Genomic DNA, 22,588 nt, shown 5'->3' on the forward strand with positions numbered 1-22,588 from the left:
GTGGATGACGATGTAACGATAAGGAATGCCCTAGCCAAAAAAGTTTAAAAATTATGTGAATCTATTATATTGTTGATGCGATGCTTATTTGAAGCTTTGTTATCCTTATGATTTCTTTTATGCTTGTATGGTTGTTCTTTCTATCTGGATGGTGTTTATTTATACATACTAGTACTATTCTATGGTACTAACGTCTCTTTTGTCGGGGGCATTACATTTTTTTAAATGAATGTAGGTGGATCCATTGCGGATAGTACCAATTGCGCGTAGCGGAGTACCTCCTTCTCAAAGTTTTGGTGAGCCCCTTTCTCCTTCAAGGGGTTGTATTGTACACCGTTTGTTGTGGACTTCCACTTTGAGGTATTGCCGGAGCCTTGTTGCTGGCATTGTCATACTTGTCTTTTGTATCCTTAGAGGCTCCATAGACATATGTGTGGGTTATGTACAAGTGTTGGATAGGTCTACGAACTATGTTGTAATTCTAAATCTCACTTATCTAAAGTGAAATTGTATGAAATCTTGAAAACTTAACTATGGTTTAATGTTGTGATATAAAATGAACTAACAATGCTGAATGTGCTATCTTTCCTTATCTAAAAAAGGAAAGTATGGTTTCCATATTCATATTGAGTCGGGTAGGAAGTGTTGATAAGGCTTGCTCAGTTGGGTTCACTCGATAGAGCATTGGTCGCCTCCCGAGGTTAGGGCATAAGGGAACAATAATACCCAACAACATCCCGGTAAGGGAACAATAATGATAATCCTCATATGAAGCACAATAAACCACAACGGAGTCATAACAATTACAATACAAGACTCACGGGCATGCTTGATATCGACATATAGATACTTGTCACTATGCCTATACGTCGTACTCCACAAGTAGCACATAGCAGATAAGACACAACTCCTAATCCCTCATGCTATGGTTAGACCAAATACTTACCTCGATACTACGAACACACTCAAGCCTCAACTATCGCTTTACCTCTTGATTCCACCACCAACTCGCTCGTATCTAGCCACAAGTTACTTAATTACATCAATAAATGCTAAATGAATCAATTCTAATGCATAGAAATAAGTTTTTCTCAAAAAGTCAAAAATCGACCCGAGGCCCACTTGGTCCAATCCCGAAATTCGGACTAAAACACGATTACCCATTCCCCCCACCCGAGCTCGGATATATAATTGGTTTTGGAATCCGACATTAATTTGAGGTCTAAATCCCCAAATTTCAATATTCTTAGGTTTACCCAAAATTCCCAATTCCACCATGAAAACCCTAGATCCTAGGATGAAATCTAGTAAAAATAAGTTAAGGAGTAAACAAAATGAGTTAGAAATCATTTACTAATATTTTGATAAGAACGGTTCTTTGAAAATTCGCTTCTTATATTTTTGGGGTTTTGAAAAATAAAAAATAACTGACAATCCCATTTAAATATACCTATCTCATACATTCTGTGTGGACCGCACAAAATCGAGTGCGGCCGCAGAGCTCACAATGTTAATTGTACTGAGATACTTTAGTATTTTGGCCATAACTTTCTCTACAGATGTAGAAATTGTGATCTCTTTGCCTTTATGGCAACTAGACATGAAGGTCTAGAACTTTCATTTTTGAATCATCTCAAAATTCCTTGTAGATCAAAAGATAGAGGCTTCCGAAGTCAGTCCAGTGAACCTGCAGATTCTTCCTCACCGCGGACCGCACAAAATCGAGTGCGGCTGCAAAGCCCCCACCGCGGACCGCACAAAAACCTTTGCGACCGCAAAGGCCCTCCGCGACAGCACAAAATCATTGCGGACTGCACTGGTGGGTTCAGAGATCTGCAACTTCTCTGAACCTGCAACAACTATGTTTAAGCCCAAAACATCCCGGAACCTATCCGAAACTTAGCCAAGCCCTCGGGACTCCAAACCAAATGTGCATACTAACTCAAATACATCATGTGGACCTACTCATGCATCACATCATCAAATTAACATGTAAAACCATGACTTAAACCTCAAAACTCAACATTTTCATCAAGAAAACTTAAAGTTTATAACTCTTCAACCGGAAGTCCAACTCACGTAAAATAAACTCCGTTTTTCACCAAATTTCAGAGTTATCATTTAAATACTACAACAAGTATGTACCGGCTCCGGAACCAAAATACAGGCCCGATACCCATGGTTTCAAACATTAATTCTTTTCTTCATTTCTTAGATAATTCAGCAAAACAATTTCTTTCAAAAATTAATTTATAAGGCTTTGGATTCGTAATTCATTTCCGGGCATACGCCCAAATCCCATATTTTACTACAGATCTCCCGGGATCGTCAGAACATGGATCCGGGTCCATTTGCTAAAAATGTTGACCAAAGTCAACCATAATCAAATTTTAACTCTAGAAATTTCTATTTCTCATATTTTCACATAGAAGACTTTCCGAATATAGGTCTGGACTACGCACGCGAATCAAGGTGAGGTAAAAATAAGATTTTTAGGCCTCAGAACACTGAATTTGTTTCTATAACAAGTGATGAACTTTTGGGTCATCACATCCTCTACCTCTAAAATAACTGTTCGTCCTCGAACGGATATAGGAAGGAAGTACCTGAGTCAGGAAAAAGATAGGGATAACGGCTCTGCATATCGGACTCGGACTCCCAAGTCGATGCCTCAGCAGGCTGACCTCTCCATTGAACATGAACAGAAGGGAAACTCTTCGATCTCAACTGATGAACTTTGCCGGTCTAGAATAGCTACCGGCTTCTCCTCATATGACAAGTCCTTGTCCAACTGGACAATGCTGAAGTCTAACACGTGGGATGGGTCGCCGTGATATTCCAAAGCGTGGAAACATGAAACACTGGATGCACGGCTGATAAGCACGGCGGCAACGCAAGTCTGTAAGCACCTCTCCCACTCGATCAAGAATCTCAACGGGCCAACTTCCCAAATCTCATCACACCCTTCATAGGCGACACCTGAAGCAATACCTGCTCACCGACCATGAATACCAAATTCGAACCTTACGGCCAGCATAACTCTTTTCCTGCACTGAGCTATATGAAGCCTATCCTGAATGATCCCGACCTTGTCCAAGGCATCCTACACCAGATCCATACCCAACAACCAAGCCTCTACCGGCTTAAACCATCCAATCGGATACCGACACCCCCTACCATATATAGCCTCATAAGGTGTCATCTGAATACTCGACTGGTAGCTGTTGTTGCAGGAAAACTCCGCTAAAGGCTAAAACTTATCACACGAGCCTTTAAATTCAATGTCACTAGCTCGGAGCATATCATCCAAAATCTGAATAGTCAGCTCGGACTGCACGTCCTTCTGAGGATAAACCGTTGTGCTCAACTCAACTCGTATGCCCAACTCCTACTGTACTGCTCTAAAAAAATGTAAGGTAAACTACGTACATCGGTCCGAAATGATAGATACGTGCACACCATGAAGGCGAACAATCTCCTAGATATAGATCTTAGCTCACCTCTCGGAAGAATAGGAGACTGCCACATGAAGGAAATGTACTAATTTGGTCAGCCTATCAACAATAACCCATGCTACATCGAACTTCCTCTAATTCCGTGGGAGTCTAACAACGAAGTCCATAGTGATAAGCTCCCACTTCCACTCAGGAATCTCAATTTTCTGTAATAAACAACTAGGCCTCTGATGCTCATACTTAACCTATTGACAATTCAAACACTAAGCCACATATGCAACAATGTCCTTCTTCACCGATAATGCTACCGCAAATCCTGGTATATCTCTACGGCGCCCGGATGAATAGAGTACCGGGAACTATGGGCCTCCTCTAAAATCAACTCCTGGAACCCATCCATATTAGGCACACACATTGGACCCTGCAGCCTCAAAACTCCATCATCTCCTAATGTAACCTGCTTGGCACCTCCGTGCTGCACCATGTCTGTAAGGACACATAAATTATGATCATCATACTGCCAATCTTGGATATGATCCAATAAAAAAAAGCGAGCAACTATGCAAGCTAATACAGGTCTAGGCTCAGAAATATCCAACCTCACTAATTGATTGGCCAAAGACTGAACATCCAGAGCAAGCGGTCTCTCACCGACCGGAATATATGCAAGGCTGCCCATACTGGCTGACTTCCTACTCAAAGAATCGGCCACCACATTAGCCTTTCCCGGATGATATAAGATGGTGATGTCATAGTCTTTTAAAAGCTCCAACCACCTACTCTGTCACAAATTTAGCTCCTTCTACCTGAAGAAGTATTGCAAACTCTTATGATCTGGGAACACCTCACATGCCACACCATAAAGATAATTCCTCCATATCTTCAGCGCGTGAACAATGGCTGCTAACTCAAAATCATGGACTGGATAGCTCTTCTCATAAATCTTCAACTGACGCGAAGCATAAGCAATGATCTTGTCATCCTGCATCAATACCGCACCAAGTCCAATACGATATATATCACAATAAACTACATATGGCCCTGAACGTGTGGGCAAAACTAACGCTGGCGGCATAGTCAACGCTATCTTGAGCTTCAGAAAGCTCGCCTCACACCCGTCCGACCACTTGAACTGGGCACCCGTATGGTTTAACTTGGTCATCGGGGCTGCAATAGATGAAAACCCATCCACAAACCGACGATAATATCTTGGCAAACCCAAGAAACTCCAGATCTTTGTAGATGATGTAGGTCGAGGCCAGTCCTCGGTTGCCTCTATCTTTTTTCGGATCCACTTGAATACCATCTACTGATACAACGTGACCTAGGTATGCAACTGAACTCAACCAGAACTCGCACTTCGTAAACATAGCATACAACTAACTATCTCTCACAGTCTGAAGAACCACTCTCAGATGCTGCTCATGCTCCTCCCGACTATAGGAATAAACCAAAATATCGTTAATGAAGACGATCACAAAAGAGTCCAAATAAGGCTTGAACACTCCGTTCATCAAATCCATGAAAGTTGTTGGGGCATTGGTCAACCCAAATGACATAACCAAGAACTCATAATGCCCGTACCGGATGCGGAAAGCTGTCTTAGGGACATCAAATGCCCTAATCCTCAACTGATGGTAGCTAGATCTCAAGTAGATCTTAGAAAATACTTGGGCACCCTGAAGCTGGTCGAACAAATCATCGATAATCGGCAATGGATACTTATTCTTGATTGTAACCTTGTTCAATTGCCGGTAATATATACACATTCTCATTGATTCATCCTTCTTCTTGACAAACAACGCCGCTGCACCCCATGGCAAGACACTGGGCTTTATGAAGCATTTCTCAAGCAAGTCTTGCAACTGCTCCTTCAATTCTTTCAACTCAGGCGGGGCCATACGATACGGCGGGATAGAAATGGGCTAAGTGCCTGGAGCCAATTCAATGCACAAGTCAATATACCTGTCGGGTGTCATACTCGGCAGGTCCGAAGGGAAAACCTCAGCAAACTCACAAACAGCAGGCATAGAATCCATAGAAGGAACCTCTATACTAGAATCACGAACATATGCCAAATAGGTCAAACACCCATTCTTGACCCTACGCCGAGCATTCATATATGAGATAACACTACAGGTAGAATGACTAGGAGTCCCTTTCCACTCAAGACGAGGCAACCCTGGTAACGCTAAGGTCATAGTCTTTGCGTGATAGTCCAAGATAGCGTGGTAAGTTGATAACCAATCCATCCCCAATATGACATCAAAATCTACCATATTCAAAAGTAACAAACCTACTCGAGTCTTAAGACCCCTAATCACAACTACACAAGAAAGATGAACATGATCTACCATAATAGAATCACCCATCGGTGTAGACACATAAATAGGAGCACTCAAAGAATCACTGTGATAACTGCATCAGAAGCCTCGGCATCAAGTTTGACTGGAAGAGCATCACATCGGGGCTGGGCCCCACAACTCTAAACTACATCTCCGGGATAGCCTGCTGTTGGCTGGCCTCCACCTCTAGCGGCCTGACCTCAACCTCTAATACCTCTACATCCACCTCTAGTTGGCTGAGCGAGCCGTGGAACACTCGGTGCATGAACCATGGCACGAGAATCCTGATGCTAAGAGCTTCTCGATACTCGAGGACAAAATCTAGCGATATGACCCGCATTTCCACAAGTATAACAAGCCCTCGACTGCTGAGAATGATGGCTCTGACGACCTCAATGACCACCACAAAAACTCTGGAGCAGTGGTGCACTGATAGGAGCTGGTGGTGCACTGTAGGATTGCTGATACGAATACTGCATATTAGAACCATAACCACCTAAAACATCGTGAGAAACCTGAAGTGCTGACTGAAAAGGCCTAGGATGATGGCCTCTACCAAAAGAATCTTTGCCTTCAGATGAGGCACTACTAAATCTGCCCGAACGACGAGGCCTCTTTTCAGAGCCCTGACCACCACCTGTGATAAAACCATCTCAACCCTCCAGGTCACATTGGCCGCATCCTGAAAGGAAATCTCGATCCCCGTCTCCTTGTCCATCTGAAGTCGAATAGGCTGAATAAGTCCCTCAGTGAACCTCCCCACTCTCTCTTTTTGTGGGAAGTATAAGAAGAGCATGATGGATCAAATCAATAAACCTGGTCTCATACTGATATACAGTCACGGAACCCTGTTGGATATGCTCAAACTGCCTCCGATAACTCTCCCTCTGAGTGATACGAAGAAACTTCTCCAAAAATAACTGAGAAAACTGATCCTAAGTCAAAGCTGGTGACCCAGCTAGTCTAGCCAAACAATAATCTCTCCACCAAGCCTTGGCGGATCCAAACAAATGAAAAGAAGCAAAGTCGACCGCACTAGTTTCCACTATGCCCATGTTCCTGAGAATCTCATTACAACTATCCAAATAATCCTGGGGATCCTCAGAAGATGTACCGCCAAGAGTGGTAGTGAAGAGCTTAGAGAAACCTATCTAAACTCCACAAAGCCTCCGATGGCATAGGTGATCCACCACTAGTCTGTGTGGTTGCTCGGCTGAAGAAGCGATACATGACCTCACCAATCACGATAGAACAAGAGTAGAGGTTTCAATTTAATAGTGAGAGAACAAAATCTCACGATAGGAGAGAATAGATGTGAAGTTTTTCCTAACTCTGTAGCCTCTAGGGGATAAATACAGACGTCTCTGTACCGATCCCTCAGACTCTACTAAGCTTGTCTGTAAGTTGTGAGACATATGTAACCTATAGCTCTGATACCAACTTGTTACGACCCAGATTTCACACCCTCGGGAGTCGTGATGGCGCTTACTAGTGAAAGCTAGGCAAGCCAACCAATTGAACTATTTACCTTGTTTCCATTTTTTTAATCTTATAACAGTTAAGAACCAACAATTAGATAACAACAAAATTGAATAAGCGGAAGACTGCATTGTAATGTTTTAATAATACTGCTACTATCAATCTATAACAAATCTACCCAAGACTGCTGTCATAACTTCACAGACTGTCTAGGAGTACTACAAATAAAGGTCCGAAAGAAATAGATACAACACTTTCCCTGGAAATACATGAAAGAAATAGGAATAGTAGATAGAAGGAGATGCCAAGGCCTATGGACGCCTACAGGACTACCTCGGTTCACCTGGTGAACAAGCAACAGCGATCTCACTGCGGTCCGAAATCTACAGCACTAGGATCTACATAAAAGAGTGCAAAGTATAGTATCAGCACAACCGACCTCATGTGCTAGTAAGTGCCTAGGATAACCTCGGCGAAGTAGTAACGAGGCTAGGACCAGACTACCAAATAAACGTGTGCAGTTAAATCATATACATCAAAAAATAAAAGCAGATATTCACAGGTAAAGGTAGGAGTGGGAAACATGATGTGGGGTATTTCAGGTAATAGCAGAAATCAATAGAGAAATATAAGGAACGCCATAAATCAACTGCTAGCAAAAGATAAGGAAATAAGAAACAAGTACACATGTAATACCGTTGTAGGCATGCAACCCGATCCCATTTCATATAATACCATTGCAGGTGTGCAACCCGATTCCATTTCATATAATACCGTTGCAGGCGTGCAACCCACTCCCATTTCATATAGTATCGTTGTAGGCGTGCAACCCGCTCCCATTTTATATAGTGCCGTTGCAGGCGTGCAACCTACTCCTATTTCATATATTATCATTGTAGGCGTTCAACCTGCTCCCATTTCATATATTACCATTGCAGGCGTGCAACCCACTCCCATTTCATATACTACCATTGTAGGCGTGCAACCCGTTCCCATTTCATATATTATCGTTGCAGGCTTGCAACCCGTTCCCTTGTCATTTATCAACACCAATCATAAAAGAATCTCGGCAAGGGACCAAAAATATAACAACAACATCCCGGCAAGGGAATAATAATATGACAACAACATCCCGGCAAGGGAACAATAATACCCAACAATTACGGGCAAGGGAACAATAATGATAATCCTCATATGAAGCACAACAAACTACACCGGAGTCATAACAATTACAATACAAGACTCACGGGCATGCTTGACATTGACGTATAGATACTCGTCACCATGCCTATACGTCGTACTCCACAAGTAGCACATAACAGATAAGACACAACTCCTAATACCTCAAGCTAAGGTTAGACCAAACACTTACCTCGATGCTACGAACACAAGATAGGTATAACTGAGTATTAGGAGTTGAGTTATAACTCAGTCAAGATGGGTATAACCTTATCTTGAGGTATTAGGAGTTGTGTCTTAACTTGAGCTCACAATATTGACTGAAGTGATATGCTTTAGTATTTTGGCCATAACTTTCTTTACAGGTGTCCAAATGGTATTTACTTTACCTTTCTAGAAACTAAACATGAAGGAATACAACCTTTGTTTTTCAATCATCTCCAAATTCCTTGTAGATCAAAAGATATAGGATTCCGAAGTCGGACTAGTAAACCTGCGGAATTGTTTTCACCGCGGACCGCACAAAATCGAGTGCGGCCACAAAGCCCTCACCGCATACCGCACAAAATCCTTTGCAGCCGCAAAGGCCGCTCCGCGTTAGCACAAAATCATTGCTGATTGCACTGGCGGGGTCAGAGATCTACAACTTCTCAGAACCTGCAACTTCTAGTTTTAAGCCTAAAACATCCCGGAACTTACCCGAAACTCACCTGAGCCCTCGTCACTCTAAACCAAAAGTGCATACTAAGTCAAAAACATCATCTGGACCTACTCGTAAGATCACATCATCAAATTAACATGTAAAACCATGAATTAAACCTCAAAACTCAACATTTTCAGCAAGAACACTTAAAGCTCATAACTCTTCTACCGGAAGTCCAACTCACGTCAAATAAACTCTGTTTTTAACCATATTTCGCAGTTATCATTTAAATACTACAACAAGTTTGTTCCGGGCTCCAAAACCAAAATACGGGCCCGATACCCATGGTTTCAAACATTAATTCTTTTCTTAATTTTTTAGATAATTCAGCAAAATAATTTCTTTCAAAAATTAATTTCTAAGGCTTGGGACCTCGGAATTCATTTATGGGCATATGCCCAAGTCCCATATTTTACTGCGGATCTCCCAGGATCGTCGGAATACCGATTCGGGACTGTTTGCTAAAAATGTTAACCAAAGTCAACCATAATCAAATTTTAACTATAGAAATTTCTATTTCTCATATTTTCACATAGAAGGCTTTCTGGATATAGGTCCGGACCATGCATCCAAATTGGTTGTCTATAAATTCAATATAATTCCAATTGATTTCCTCTTTCTGATATTCTTCTTACTCCATCTTGAATACATGCTCATTAAAATGTTGCTGAAGCTTTTCATTTGCAAAAAATTGATGCAGAATTGCTCAAAGCTTCTCTATCAGCCTTGATATAGTAGAATAATTATCTTCTCTTGACTTTGGAGTCCATGTTTCTGCTTGTGGCATTTCTCATAATCTTCCCAGTAAAATAGATAAATCCTTATTTTGTAGTAGAACAATCATGCACTATCAAACTTGATTTATCGGGTCCTCTTTTTTAAGCTTCTTCACATATTTGTATGTTTGAACAATAAGGAAGATTCCATTAAACTGAAAAGTTAGTTGTACGCGGTGAAATCAGAGGGCCTGATTTCTCGCTATCAAGCCATCTCGGGGAAATGCCTCGAGACCCCGAGGACACGAGGCCATGACCTTGTCCTCTCCCTCGGGGCTTGTTAGGTCCCGATTCGAGGAAGGCAGAGGTCGAGGACAGGAAAAAAAGGGGAAGCTCCCAAGACACATGGCTGAGCGTGACAGGGTCGGCCTATCCAGAGCCTACGCTGAGGCATCCGATCAAGCCATCCCATATTTGTATTTTGTAATTAATACATATGTACTTATAGCCGAGTTCCCCTCCTATATAAAGGGGACTCACCCTACCTTGTAAGGGACTGATGTTGCTCCATTTCTCCACAAGTGCAGTAATATCTCTCCCTCCCTCTCTTCTTTCTAAACTTATTGGCTCTCACTGATCCGAGGATACATCGATATCTATCGCCTTTATACCTGTTCTTTATCGTATAACTTAGTTTTGGCTTTTCAGAGGCTTATTTAATTATATATTCAACTATTATCCCATCCTCGACTATCCCCAATAGCTCGAATTCGACCCCGAAGTTGACCCCAAAGTCCCCATCGACCAGGCCTGTATCCGAGCAGCAGGCCCTTCGGTTCGATCATTATCTCGTTTTAACTCACGCTTCATCGCTAAATTCCACATTATTAGCATCAACTGCTCTAACTACTAGCTTCGGAATAGATCACGTATATTTAGAGTTCCATTTTACAAATTTAATTGTTGTTACCATTTTCACGGTAAATATTTTGGCGCCCACCGTGGGGCTAAAAATAATAGTGATTCTTTTCTTGCTTGTTTCATTACACAAACGCATATTATCTTTCACACTTTTTCTTGTCCAAGTCTTTTGATTTCAGGTCAAAATGTCTGGCTCGGTAAACGGAGTCGAGAACGATCGCCTCGAAGAGCACGGGGAAAATGGTGTAGCTATCCCGACCATCAAAGCACCACTATAGAATCTCGATAATGCACCTAGACCGATTCTGGCGGACGCAGACTCATAGGACGCACAATAAGTCAGCAAAACTTCTCACACCAATACGAGCGTGCGGCACAGCGACTGACAGGAAGCTCAACAAACCCCGACCCGAGAAAAACAGGAAGTTAGTCTTCTTGTTATTTTTGAAATGTTGCAGGCACAACAACTGGCCATTGCTCGATTGCAAAGCCATCCGAGAACTCGTAGCGAAGCAGCATCGGAGACAGCTCCCCCCATCGTGCAAATACCCGAATGATCAAGCGACAACGGATCAATGGCAAACCCCGCCATAGCAAAGATGCTTGTGTGCCTCTTCGAAAGAATCCAGTCGGGGTCCACAGAGAATCGTGCGACAGTTCTTCCCTGGGGAAGCGATCCCGGAACTTGCTTCACAGAAATCCGGAACGCCGGAACTCCCTAGGTACGACAGATCCTCGGATCCCAACGAGCACACCACTGCTTATGCATGCACGAATAAAGACAATGACTTTCAAGATGATCCCACTGTAGAAACATACGTTGATGCCATCGAAGCAGCAACGGGGGAGCCTGACAAGTCGGAGGCCGAACAAAGAGAGGATGAAACACCACAAGAAGTAGTATCTCATTCCTTGGTAGGACGAATGGGATCCCATCCGGTTTCGGATAAATGTACAACTCTGGCCTTCGATCGGGGTTTAAACAAAGCATATCCAGCCGACTCCAGGTCTTTTCAAATGATGCTTACCTAGATACATGCGTACGTACCTAGCACCAGCCACTAATCGGGGGCATGAGTGACTTTCCGGAAACCTCTGCAGGACCGGTACACCCAAGCAGGCTCCCGCAGTAAAACTAATGCCAAACAGATAGAGATACCATCCATGCGCCGCGAATAGGAGGAATGTCGCAAGATCCAACCTGCCTCACAACGGTAGGGGAGTAGTCCAAGGGCGACATCCTCGAGAAACCTTCAGTGGAACTAGATACGATAAGGCACAGCCGGCAGACGAACCCCATCCATCAGAGTAGGGTTTCAACATTGCTATGCCAAATATCATAGTCACCATAAGTAAAACCATGAACGCTGAGCGACTCAAGCCTATTCGACCAAGGCCCTAACGAAAGAACCACAACTTGATGTGGGAACCGTAGGGCCAAGCGGCCGCGGGGCCACAAATGAACCCCGTCTCGGAAAAATGACAGCCGCGTTACATAGTCAATATTGCCGCCGAGTACCATCAAGCGGTCAGGCTCGAATCCAGCACCGAGGAAAGAAGACAACCGGGAAGGAAGAAGTAAACAAGCCACAATATATCACCACGACAATAAAGGAGCAGCGACGCCCTCCGAGAACTCATAACATGGGAAGTAAAAAGTTCCGCCACCAGGATAAAGACAGATTCAGGGAAATATTTCCAAGGATACTCTTGCATCTAGGGAAAAGAGCACCAAGACTCCACCCCAGTGTCGCGCCAGCGTATTGATAACCCTCTCCCTCAACCGTTTTATCTTAAATAAAACATGTGTTCATAGATTCAGGTAGTTTTGTCACTCACAACGACGATATCGGAACAAAGTCAACTGGACGATCCGCATTAACAGACCAAATTGCCCCCGCATCCCCAAAATCTTTGGCAAATTCCAAACGACAAATCGCTGCAAAGACTGTTCTCTTAATATAGCCCATCTGAGTTCGAGTAGGGACGTCGAGCCCTACACCATCAATGGAGGCGCAAAGTATAGATGTCTTATTCAGGCGACCACCGATACACTACCCAAGGGCGCTGACGGCCCCATCTTGCCAAAAGAATGAGATTCCTCACAAAGGGCAGAACTAGAATAAGCCGACAGGGACACACCAAATCCCAGAATGTCGCCTATACATCCCGCGGTAAGGAAGAACTGCTTTGCTCCCTCATTTTCTTTTTACTAACCTGAACATAGACAGTTGTCTAGGATATTCGGAGGTTCTCAACTCTACCTGGAGATCCCTAGGCCTTATATAGGTGACCGTTGCGTTTTCTCTATTTAGTCGGGCTTCCGGCCAAAAAAAAGAACCTTGTCAGCAAGATTATTAGCAAAGCAGCATACCAGAGGAAGACCCAATGAGGTCGCAGGCTTTTTTCCAATAGCCCAACAATGAACGATGGTTTTCTTCTAAGAGCATCGCCCACTCGGGATGACCGAGGGACACTAACTAAACCCCGATTGGGAATTATAAGCTGGGTCGAATGGTCCGAGAAGCCGCGCCCGCGCAGGTTGAGCACACGATGACAAAACAATGTATGTCTATATCAAGCAATAAAACGATATCTTCTCAGCATCTTATTCTCCAGACAAGGAAATCTCAAGTGTATCCCCGATAGGGGTCCCCCTCCACCAAATGCATTCCGAAATACTCAGAGACCTAATGCCTACAATTGGGCACTCGCACGATCCCAGGGTCTGAACTCTGGGTTCACAAAGCCCCTACAATGCAGCTCTGAGTTTACAAGAAGCAGTCTTCACGCTTAAACAACTTGATCTCTTGAAGACTGACATCAATCGCCATACGCTGGAAAATTCGAAACAATAAGACCCTTAGCGAGCAGACTCGGCATAACCAGGTCAATTCTAAATCTGTAAGACCTCAATAATCATGACAAACTGTAAGACCACAACATGCATGAAAATCCCAAATTTTGGGCTATACGTCGCATTTGTAAGAATTCCAAAAGGGCATACCCTCGGTGTAGACACCTAAACTATCACTCGGGATCAAAAATGGATACGGCCAAACACACATGACTATGGTCAACATGGATGATACAGCCAAATTAACATGACTCAGGGACGCCCGACCGTCACTAAAAAAAAATTGCAGGCCACTACTTCGAATATACTTCGAAAAGAACTGGTTAAAACATGCTTCCCTCAATAGGCAAAAATGAGCTTCGACCATGTTAGCTCCAAATCACAAAGGCTTTAACCTACTCGAATCGTAACCCGATTCGGAGACCGTATCCAAAATAGTTAACTAAGCAAGCCTCCAGGCCACATATGGAAAGGCCTCAACGACCAAAATAGTGTACGAAGCAATATCACCATTCGGAAAATTGAAGGCGCTTAACGGTCAATTAAAGCATGAATCATAACGTGATTCGGAGACTGGACCCACAATAAGCACAAAACTATAGTATGCCTAAGGGCACGACATAGACTCCACGATCGCCAGCTGAGTGAGCCTCCGAGCCACTCACCTATAAGGTCACGTAGACCCAAAGCATAGCAGGAAACCATCACCCGCACCGTGCGGACAAGGAAAACTTAAGTATCAATTAAAGCTTGAATCGCAAAGCGACTCAAAGATTGGACCCACAATAAGAACAAAACTACAGTATGCCTAAGGTCACGACATAAACGCTACAACCGCTAGACGAATGAGCCTCGGGGCCACCCACCTACAAGATTATTATGACCCAAAGTACGAGAGGCCATCGCCATCCGCCTATGAAGGTAGGAAAGAACATGAAGGTCAGTTAATACTCAAATTGCGGCACAACTCGGAGACTAGACTTGAATGACCGAACAATGCATAGAGGCTGCAACGCTCCCTCGCGTCAAGAATCGCGCCAGGAGCCACGGGGCCATCCGATTGGTTCCAAACCTACGAGGATCCCGCCAAACATCGAAACTGGCCTCCCTAATCGGACGCAATAACAGAAAAGAGATACCAAAAAAATAAGGCTTCAAAGTCTCCTCTTATATTACATATGCAAAAAAGAAGACGCACTCTCCATCTACAGACATGTTCTACATGTATCAAAAAAATATAGTGACAAAACAGTGCAAACTACAATCTATTAGGGCTATAGCTGCCGGGTTCACTCTCCACCTCATCAGCAAGGGATGACCATGCATCATGCTTGTCCACCCTTGCTCGATCCAAATCATCAGAAAGAATGCAGCCTCTCGTGCCAATCTCCTCGAGTACTTCTCTTCGGGATCTGCAACGGACATATTCCTTGATCCTCTTCTCCCGATTCAGGGCTCGCTTCAGCTCAACATGAGCATCCGCAATGCCCTTCACATGAATCGCCATCTCCTGATCAGCCTTGGTTCGACTTAGCATTCCCTTAGCCCGGGTATCAATTATCTCGCCCCTAGTCTTCGAAAGTTCATATTCAAATTTCTCGATCATATCCGCTTGGATTTTGGCATTATTTTGAGCCAAGTGGAGTTGTACTTCGAGGGCGGTGACCTTGGCAAAGGCGCTTGCCTCCTCTAAAGTATGAGCTTGCACCTGAGCCCTTACCTCACCACAAGCAGTTCTGGTGCGAAAGATATCGCCTTTAAGGTACTCCATAGCCTCTGCCTTTTTCTGCAGCTGATATAACATAAAAAGGGTGTTAACTTAAAGAGGCCGAAGAGAGTAAAGCTGGAGTTGCAAAAGGTTACATGCTCCATCAAATAGCTCTCGTAATTCGAGCTCCGGTATGCCTCACATCGCCAATGCAACAACTCGCCCTCCTTCTCCTCGCTAAGAAGCCTAAGGGATTCTCCCTCACCCTAAATTTTCTGAAGATTGACCCCTTGATGGACCAGCTGAGACGTAACCCTGTCAGAAGCCTGCACAAGGAAAACTCAATGACGGGTGGAAAATGCGGAGTATAGGGAAACTGCGCCTACTCTCACCATGAAGTAAAGCCGAAGGACTTCCTCAAAGTCGGAACATACTCCTGTTGATCCTGCCTCTTCGGACCCGGGAGAACCGGCCTCGGGCAAAGCATATTCACTCAAAGGCATCATTGACCTGGAATCAGGTACTACGGGGGCAACTGACTCAGACGATACCCCCTCTTTGGAAACACTGGCCCGATCAGCACCAATAGAAGCTCCATCATCTCGTGGGTGTTGACCCCTCTTATCGCCATCGTCATTCGTTTCGGAGGCCAACGACTCCTTCCCCTCTTCGGAAGAGCATTGCCTCATCCCAAGGAACTGCCAATATCTGCAAGCGGCAAATCCAGTACAATTAAAAGGGCAAAATGTTACACCAAATATATAAAGGCAAAGGCAAAGGCAGCATGCACACATACCTTGGTTTTTCGCTCACCATCTGGTGCGAAGCACAGCTCGCCACTGATGCTCATCGTAGGCTGAGTGGGTCACCAGCCTCCGAACCCAGCCGGGCAGGTCAGAGACTTATCCCACCGTCCATGAAGTTGCTATAACAAAGTAAAAACACTATTATTCAATTGACTATCGCTATTGGGACAATCTAAAAAGGCACCAGACGCTCCACTCACATGTATAACTCCACCCGTCGGGAAATGGCAAAAACTCCACGGGGATAATATCGACCATCCGGACCCGAACGAACCAACTGGCCCATTCTCGACCCCCATCCTATTTGTCATAGACAACAAAGGGCGTGGACGAACGACACTTTAGGGGTAGCAGGCCCTGGTAATGGAAGGGCCGGTATAGCCTGACAAGTTGATTAAGCGTGAATTTAAGATCGGCCTTCTCCGCAAAGAACCTCATCATCAGCTCCACCTGCCAAAATGACGGATGTATCTGTGCCAAAGTAACCCGATACTTCAAGCAAAAATTAAGAACGACCCTATCGAGGGGGCTAAACACGAAAGGATATAGGTATACGCTCCAGAATCCGTCAGTGGAGTATGCAATACTCTCTCCCAGGGGAAGCACCTACAGCTCTATCCCCTTACTCCATCCACAGTATTTTCTCACTATCTCCAAATGCTCCCCCTTTATCAAAGATTCCATCTTCTAAACGAACTCCCCCGGCTCCCGAGCGCTAGAAACATCACTCTCCACTCTCTGCCATGCCGGCCCTGAAGTGGTTGCCATGACTATAGTAAAACTAAAAGATCGAAGCAAAGGCATACACCAACTCTTTTGCGATTAAAGAAATGAAAAACCCTATGCCAAAGCCGAAAAACAACTACCTAAAATAGTAAAGCCTTGTGAAGGAGCCGAAGCTGCCCCACTTATATGCTAGAAGCAGCAATGACTCGCCTACCCGAAGTAAGCCCCAAGAAGTCTACGACATCGGTATAGTCCAACAGGATGATACCCGACCTCGAAAGTACCCTTTGACGAGAAGCCAAGACTCGAGGAGCCGTCCGTATTATCTCAAAGCTCGATATAGCATCCTGCCTCGAGGATCCCTACTGAAGATAAATCGGACATCAGAAAGCTTTCCATGCCATCACTCAACATGAGGTAGTATCTGATCTCATGATTCCTTTTCCAAGAAAGAAGAATAAACACAAGAATCTCCAATAACGAAAGCTCTGCAAAGGTTCGAAGCAGCGACTAAGTGTAGGCAACTCCTCGGCAAATAATCTATCCCGTACATTTTTAAAGGAAGCTGTCTGCATCAAAGATTAGAGGGGATCCCCCGGTACCCAAAGCTAGCCTTTATCCAGTATAATATCCTCGAAGGCCCAATGATCTGGTGCATTATCTCCATATAATTCGAAGGGCACCAGCAGGTTGGGCCTGCTCGAACAATCCAGGATTGCTCCGAGGCACAACGATAGGCTCGAAAGAGAGACATGTCGATCAGTAGAGAAGCGGAAAGGACGTTCGCGCCCAAGTCAGATATCAGTAGTCAAGAAGTAAAAGGATGTGTTCAAAGGGCTTCGAGGGGTATGAAAACATGCAGTTACAAAGCAAAAATCAAAAGCAGAAACCAAAGGAATATATTCATGTTCATAAACGTCCATATACAACGACCCCGAGAGATCCTTGCATATGATTACAAAAGCCCTCGAAGGGTATCTACACAGAAGCAAAGAAACAAAGGGGCACATATAGTGAAGGCCTAGGCCCTAGCCTAAGCACTCGAAGACCCACCTCGGCGTCAGCACCTCTAGACACCATCTTCCCCGGATGCATGACCTCAAAGAAAATATCTCCCAGAGCGCCATCACAATCCCTGCCCCAGCCTTCCACACTGATATCCCCAAAGGATAAACCAAGTAGCGGGGAGGGATTAAAAAACACAATAGCTCTCCAAAGCTCGAGGACCTTCTTTGGCTAAGGAAGCCTCGGAGATACAGCGGACCGAACAACCCTCGGTACCGCTTGTACAGCTTCATTGAATTCACTTCTTGGAGCATCAAGTCGTGTAAGCCACAAGCTCGGAGCAAGGCTCCACGTCGAGCTGGGGTATGAAGGTGAGCAACGGTGTATAATCCGAGCACCCTTTTGAGCAGTGGTGTATAATCCGAACGACTATCTACATGAGCGGGGAACTGACTCCCCGTCTATCATCACCTCGGGCCAACAACAGCAGCGAAGACCGGCATATCGATGACCATAGAGGGACAACACGATTATGCTCGACAAAGGAAAGCCCCAGCGAAGGGCCATAATACAATCCAAGGTAACCTCTCCTAACTACCTTAGAGTCGTGAGCACCAAGCATGATTTTCAAAGATAGAAGAAGCTGGCAAGAAGGAATAGGCAGGCACGCAAACGAAGGTATTGGGATAAAGAAAACAACGCCAATGCACCCCATTTATAGTGGGTAACAACACGATCATCAAGGCTTTGGAATATTGACCTATGGGCGACAATTATTGCATCCTTGAAAAATCGAATCGACGACAATACTTTTACCATGAAGAACAGAAATGATAGTGTATTGGGCATGAGTCTATAAGATATGCCATCTATCGCAAAAGATCGCAGCACTATTCGAATCATCAGTGTAATATCTCCATGAGGAGCTCGAGGAGTCAGTGGTCATAGTCGTTTCCCATCGCTTCGTTCCGAGAAACGTGGAGACTATCTGTACGTAGTGAAATCAGAGGGCCTAATTTCTCACTATCAAGCCATCTCGGGGAAATGCCTTGAGACCCCGAGGACACGAGGCCACGACTTAGTCCTATCCATCGGGGCTTGTCAGGGCCCAATTCGAAGAAGGTGGAGGTTGAGGCTAGGACGAAAAGGGGAAGCTCCCAATACACATGGCTGAGTCTGACAGGGCTGGCCTATCCAGAGCCTACGCCGAGGCATCGCATCAAGCCATCCTATCTCCGTATTTTGTAATTAATACATATGTACTTATAGCGGAGTTCCCCTCCTATATAAAGGGGACTCACCCTACCTTGTAAGGGACTGATGTTGCTCCATTTCTCCACAAGTGCAATAATATCTCTCCATCCCTCTCTTCTTTCTAAACTTATTGGCTCTCACTGATCCGAGGATACCTCGATATCCATCGCCTTTATACATGTTCTTCATCATATAACTTAGTTTTGGCTATAGAGATCCTTATTTAATTATATCTTCAATTGTTATCCCATCCTCGACTATCCCCGATAGCTCGAATTCGACCCCGAAGTCTTAATGGGCCAGGCCTGTATCCGAGCAGCAGGCCCTTCGGTTCGATCATTATCTTGTTTTAACTCACGCTCCATATCTAAATTCCACATTATTAGCATCAACTACTCTAACGAATAGCTCGAGAATAGATGACGTATTTTTAGAGTCCCATTTTACAAATTTAATTGTCGTTACCATTTTCACGGTAAACATTATGTTACACCCCGCAATAGTACGTCAATATTATGTCCCGCAGTATTATATTACGACAATGTTATGCTCTGTAGTAATATGTTATGATGATGTCACCCTTGGCAGTAATATATTACGATGATGTTACGTCCTGCAGTATTAAGTTACGATAGTGTTTTACCCAGTAGTATTACATTACGGTGATGTTACACTTCGCAGTAATAAGTTACGACAGTGTTGCACCCTAAAGTATTGTACGTTGAATTTGTCGTAAGGTAATTGACATCAGTCCAAGGAAAAGATTATTTCGGGATTATAAGGATCATAAGCGATGAGTAAATTCGTGAAGGTGAAAGGGTAAGTGAATCGATGGAAATAAATTTCGTCGAAGTTTGGCATTTTAAGATAAAATATGGCGGAGCTAAAATACCCGATATTTATGGACTAGTACTATACAAGACATTGCCATGATAGTAAGAGATATAAGGTACGTTAAAAGTGAGTAATATTTTCATTAAGTGGGAATAATTCTCAATTTTTCAGGCAATTGATTAATTACCGGGCAACAGAACATTACCCAATTAACTAATAAGCGGACAATTTTTTTTTAATCAATTACATTAAAAGAAATGTGGCAATCCCCTTGTTGGTATAATGTGATTCATTACTCACCTTTATATGTGTCACAAGCTAAATTACAAGGTTATGTCTTATCAAATAAAGATTGGTGAGCTTTTAGAATGGATAAGCTCAATTCATTCATAAGGGAAACAACAAAATATACATTCTGTTGCCTTATACCAAACCAAAAAAAACGTGACCGGAGCAAGGTTCATTTTTCGGAAATTTCTTTCTTAAAGACTCCTTAACAAGTAAAGTTAAGGATTCTTCTTTAAAGAATGAAAATTTAGTTACTAAATTTCATATAGAAAACTTAGAAGATAGAGGCTTGTTTGTTTATTTGGATCAAAAGAGAGAAGCAAGTTCGTCCAAAAGTTTCAACGAAATTCAATGCCAAATTTCGTGTATAAATTTCAAAGGAGAAAGAAGAATTTCATTCAAGAATTTCGCAGAAACAGGTATGTTACGGTTATCCCTTCTTTCTTTTGGCATAATCCATACGGTACGAACAAAACGTGCAAATGCACAAATTCAATGAATGACTCTATTCATAGAAGTATTAGAGATATCTATGTTCCTGAATTCCCATGTGTCATAATATTTTATCATTTGTTCATGGGTCTCAGAATAATAAATAGTTGGAATGGAAAATTCTATTCAAGAAATGGGTCTACGGGAGTTTTACACATTCAAAACAAACAATCAGAATGGAAAATTCTATTCAAAGTTCATATAAATGAGTTACTTCAATCCTGGGCATTCTTTATCCACAACATCCCAAAGAAACACGTGAAAATTATTAACAGTTCGCAACACAAGAAAGCGAGCATGACTTCTAGAGGATGAAGCTAGTTAAATGCCATCGTCGACCAACTAACAAAGCAGAGCAGGACACACAATCATGCTGCCGATTATCTTAATTTCTAAGCCTAAGATATGCACCCCAAAACATTTACAATCTCAAAGAAAAAGAGGCAGAATGCTAAAGAACTGTTAACAAATGCAACAGATTTACCATTCCTAAAACATGAAGGTCATGATGCATTTCAATATGAAACAAAGATGCGAATTGGCGCAAGTATTACGAAGGGATTGTCGAGGATAAGTAGATCAAAGTGTCCATAAGCCAAGAACAAGTTGATCTAATCCGGAAACTAGACTCTAACACAAACGTTTCATTCAGATTAACCACGATCGAACATTTCAAATGATCAAAAGATAAAAAAATAGAAGCAGAACATCGAACACCCTCTTCAAACACAAATCAAAAGTAGAAGTTAACTTCAGTTTCGACCTTTACTGAGCTCGAAATTCCAACATGTTCTATTATAACTTGGGAGTGTTTTTAACTAAAAAAAACATAGCACAAATAGACCTGAACAAAGTCCAAACAGAGCTCAGAACTCAAACAGAAAAAATAGACACTAACTTGCACGATTTAAACCAAATCATGATGGAATATAAACACACACAACACAGAATCACGAGTAATAGAGAAATGGAAAAGAAATTAACCTAAATTGTGAAAACTTAGATTAATTCTGCTTCGAACCAAATAGAAGTGAATTCGATGATGAAAATTCAATAAGACAACAACTACAATGCGTCAGGATGCAAAAATCACGAACTGGGACTCGAACGACCAACTCTATCTTGGCTCAATCAATCTACATTTTGAACGGAAATCAGAGAAGGATAATGGAACTTTTGTTTTCGATTTTTTCAGATTTTTGAAATAAAACTAAGAACAAGCAAGAAAGAACTGAAATTTTTTAGCCTCCTTCTCCAGAGTCGAAAAGAAAACAGAAAAAAACTAAGAACAAATCCTGAATCTTCTTTTTTTTCCGTCAAAAATTTTCTTTCAAAATCTCAGACCTCCAAAAATATCTTTAAAAATCTATCAACCTTCCAAAAACTAAAATCTCACAAGTTATCAAGCAAACACCTGATGAATGAAGGGCTGGGATCAATCAAAATCGATCACATGCTCCCAATTCATCCAGCATATGCCTTCTAGAGGCTTCCATCATGTGATAAGGGAGATGGGGACGAGAGAATCTGTCAGAAACCGTTATAAATATGATGACGTGGTGAGATGGGGGGGTGCGTGAGGTGAGTTTGGTGAAGAACTCGTGTGAAACTCAGAGGAATTGGGCGAGGTTTGAGTTCTTTCATAACTAGGGTTAGGTTTTTCTTCTTTGTATTATGTATTTGGAGGAATGGATTGGTTCAGCTGGGTGGGTTTAGGCTGGGTAGGGTTGGATTTGGGTTTACTTTGGGCTCAGCCTCAATTTCGCTCAAATTGAATTTAAGACCAAGCCTTTTAAAATTCTCTTTCTCTTTTTGTTTTG

General features: G+C 43.1%; 1 protein-coding gene across 1 annotated transcript; it reads right to left on the reverse strand.

The window, feature by feature from the left end:
* Nucleotides 1-5,380: 5,380 nt before the first annotated feature.
* On the reverse strand, nucleotides 5,381-5,827 carry LOC138877393 (uncharacterized). The gene has a single exon (XM_070157001.1). The coding sequence runs from the start codon at nucleotides 5,825-5,827 to the stop codon at nucleotides 5,381-5,383; it is 447 nt and encodes a 148-aa protein (XP_070013102.1).
* Between the last annotated feature and the right edge of the window lie 16,761 nt (nucleotides 5,828-22,588).

The sequence above is a fragment of the Nicotiana sylvestris genome, chromosome 9 (assembly GCF_000393655.2).
Source record: "Nicotiana sylvestris chromosome 9, ASM39365v2, whole genome shotgun sequence".
NCBI lineage: Eukaryota > Viridiplantae > Streptophyta > Magnoliopsida > Solanales > Solanaceae > Nicotiana > Nicotiana sylvestris.

Coding starts and splice junctions, on each gene's coding strand:
- LOC138877393 (XM_070157001.1), bottom strand. CDS start 5,827: ATGGGTGATTCTATTATGGTAGATCATGTTCATCTTTCTTGTGTAGTT.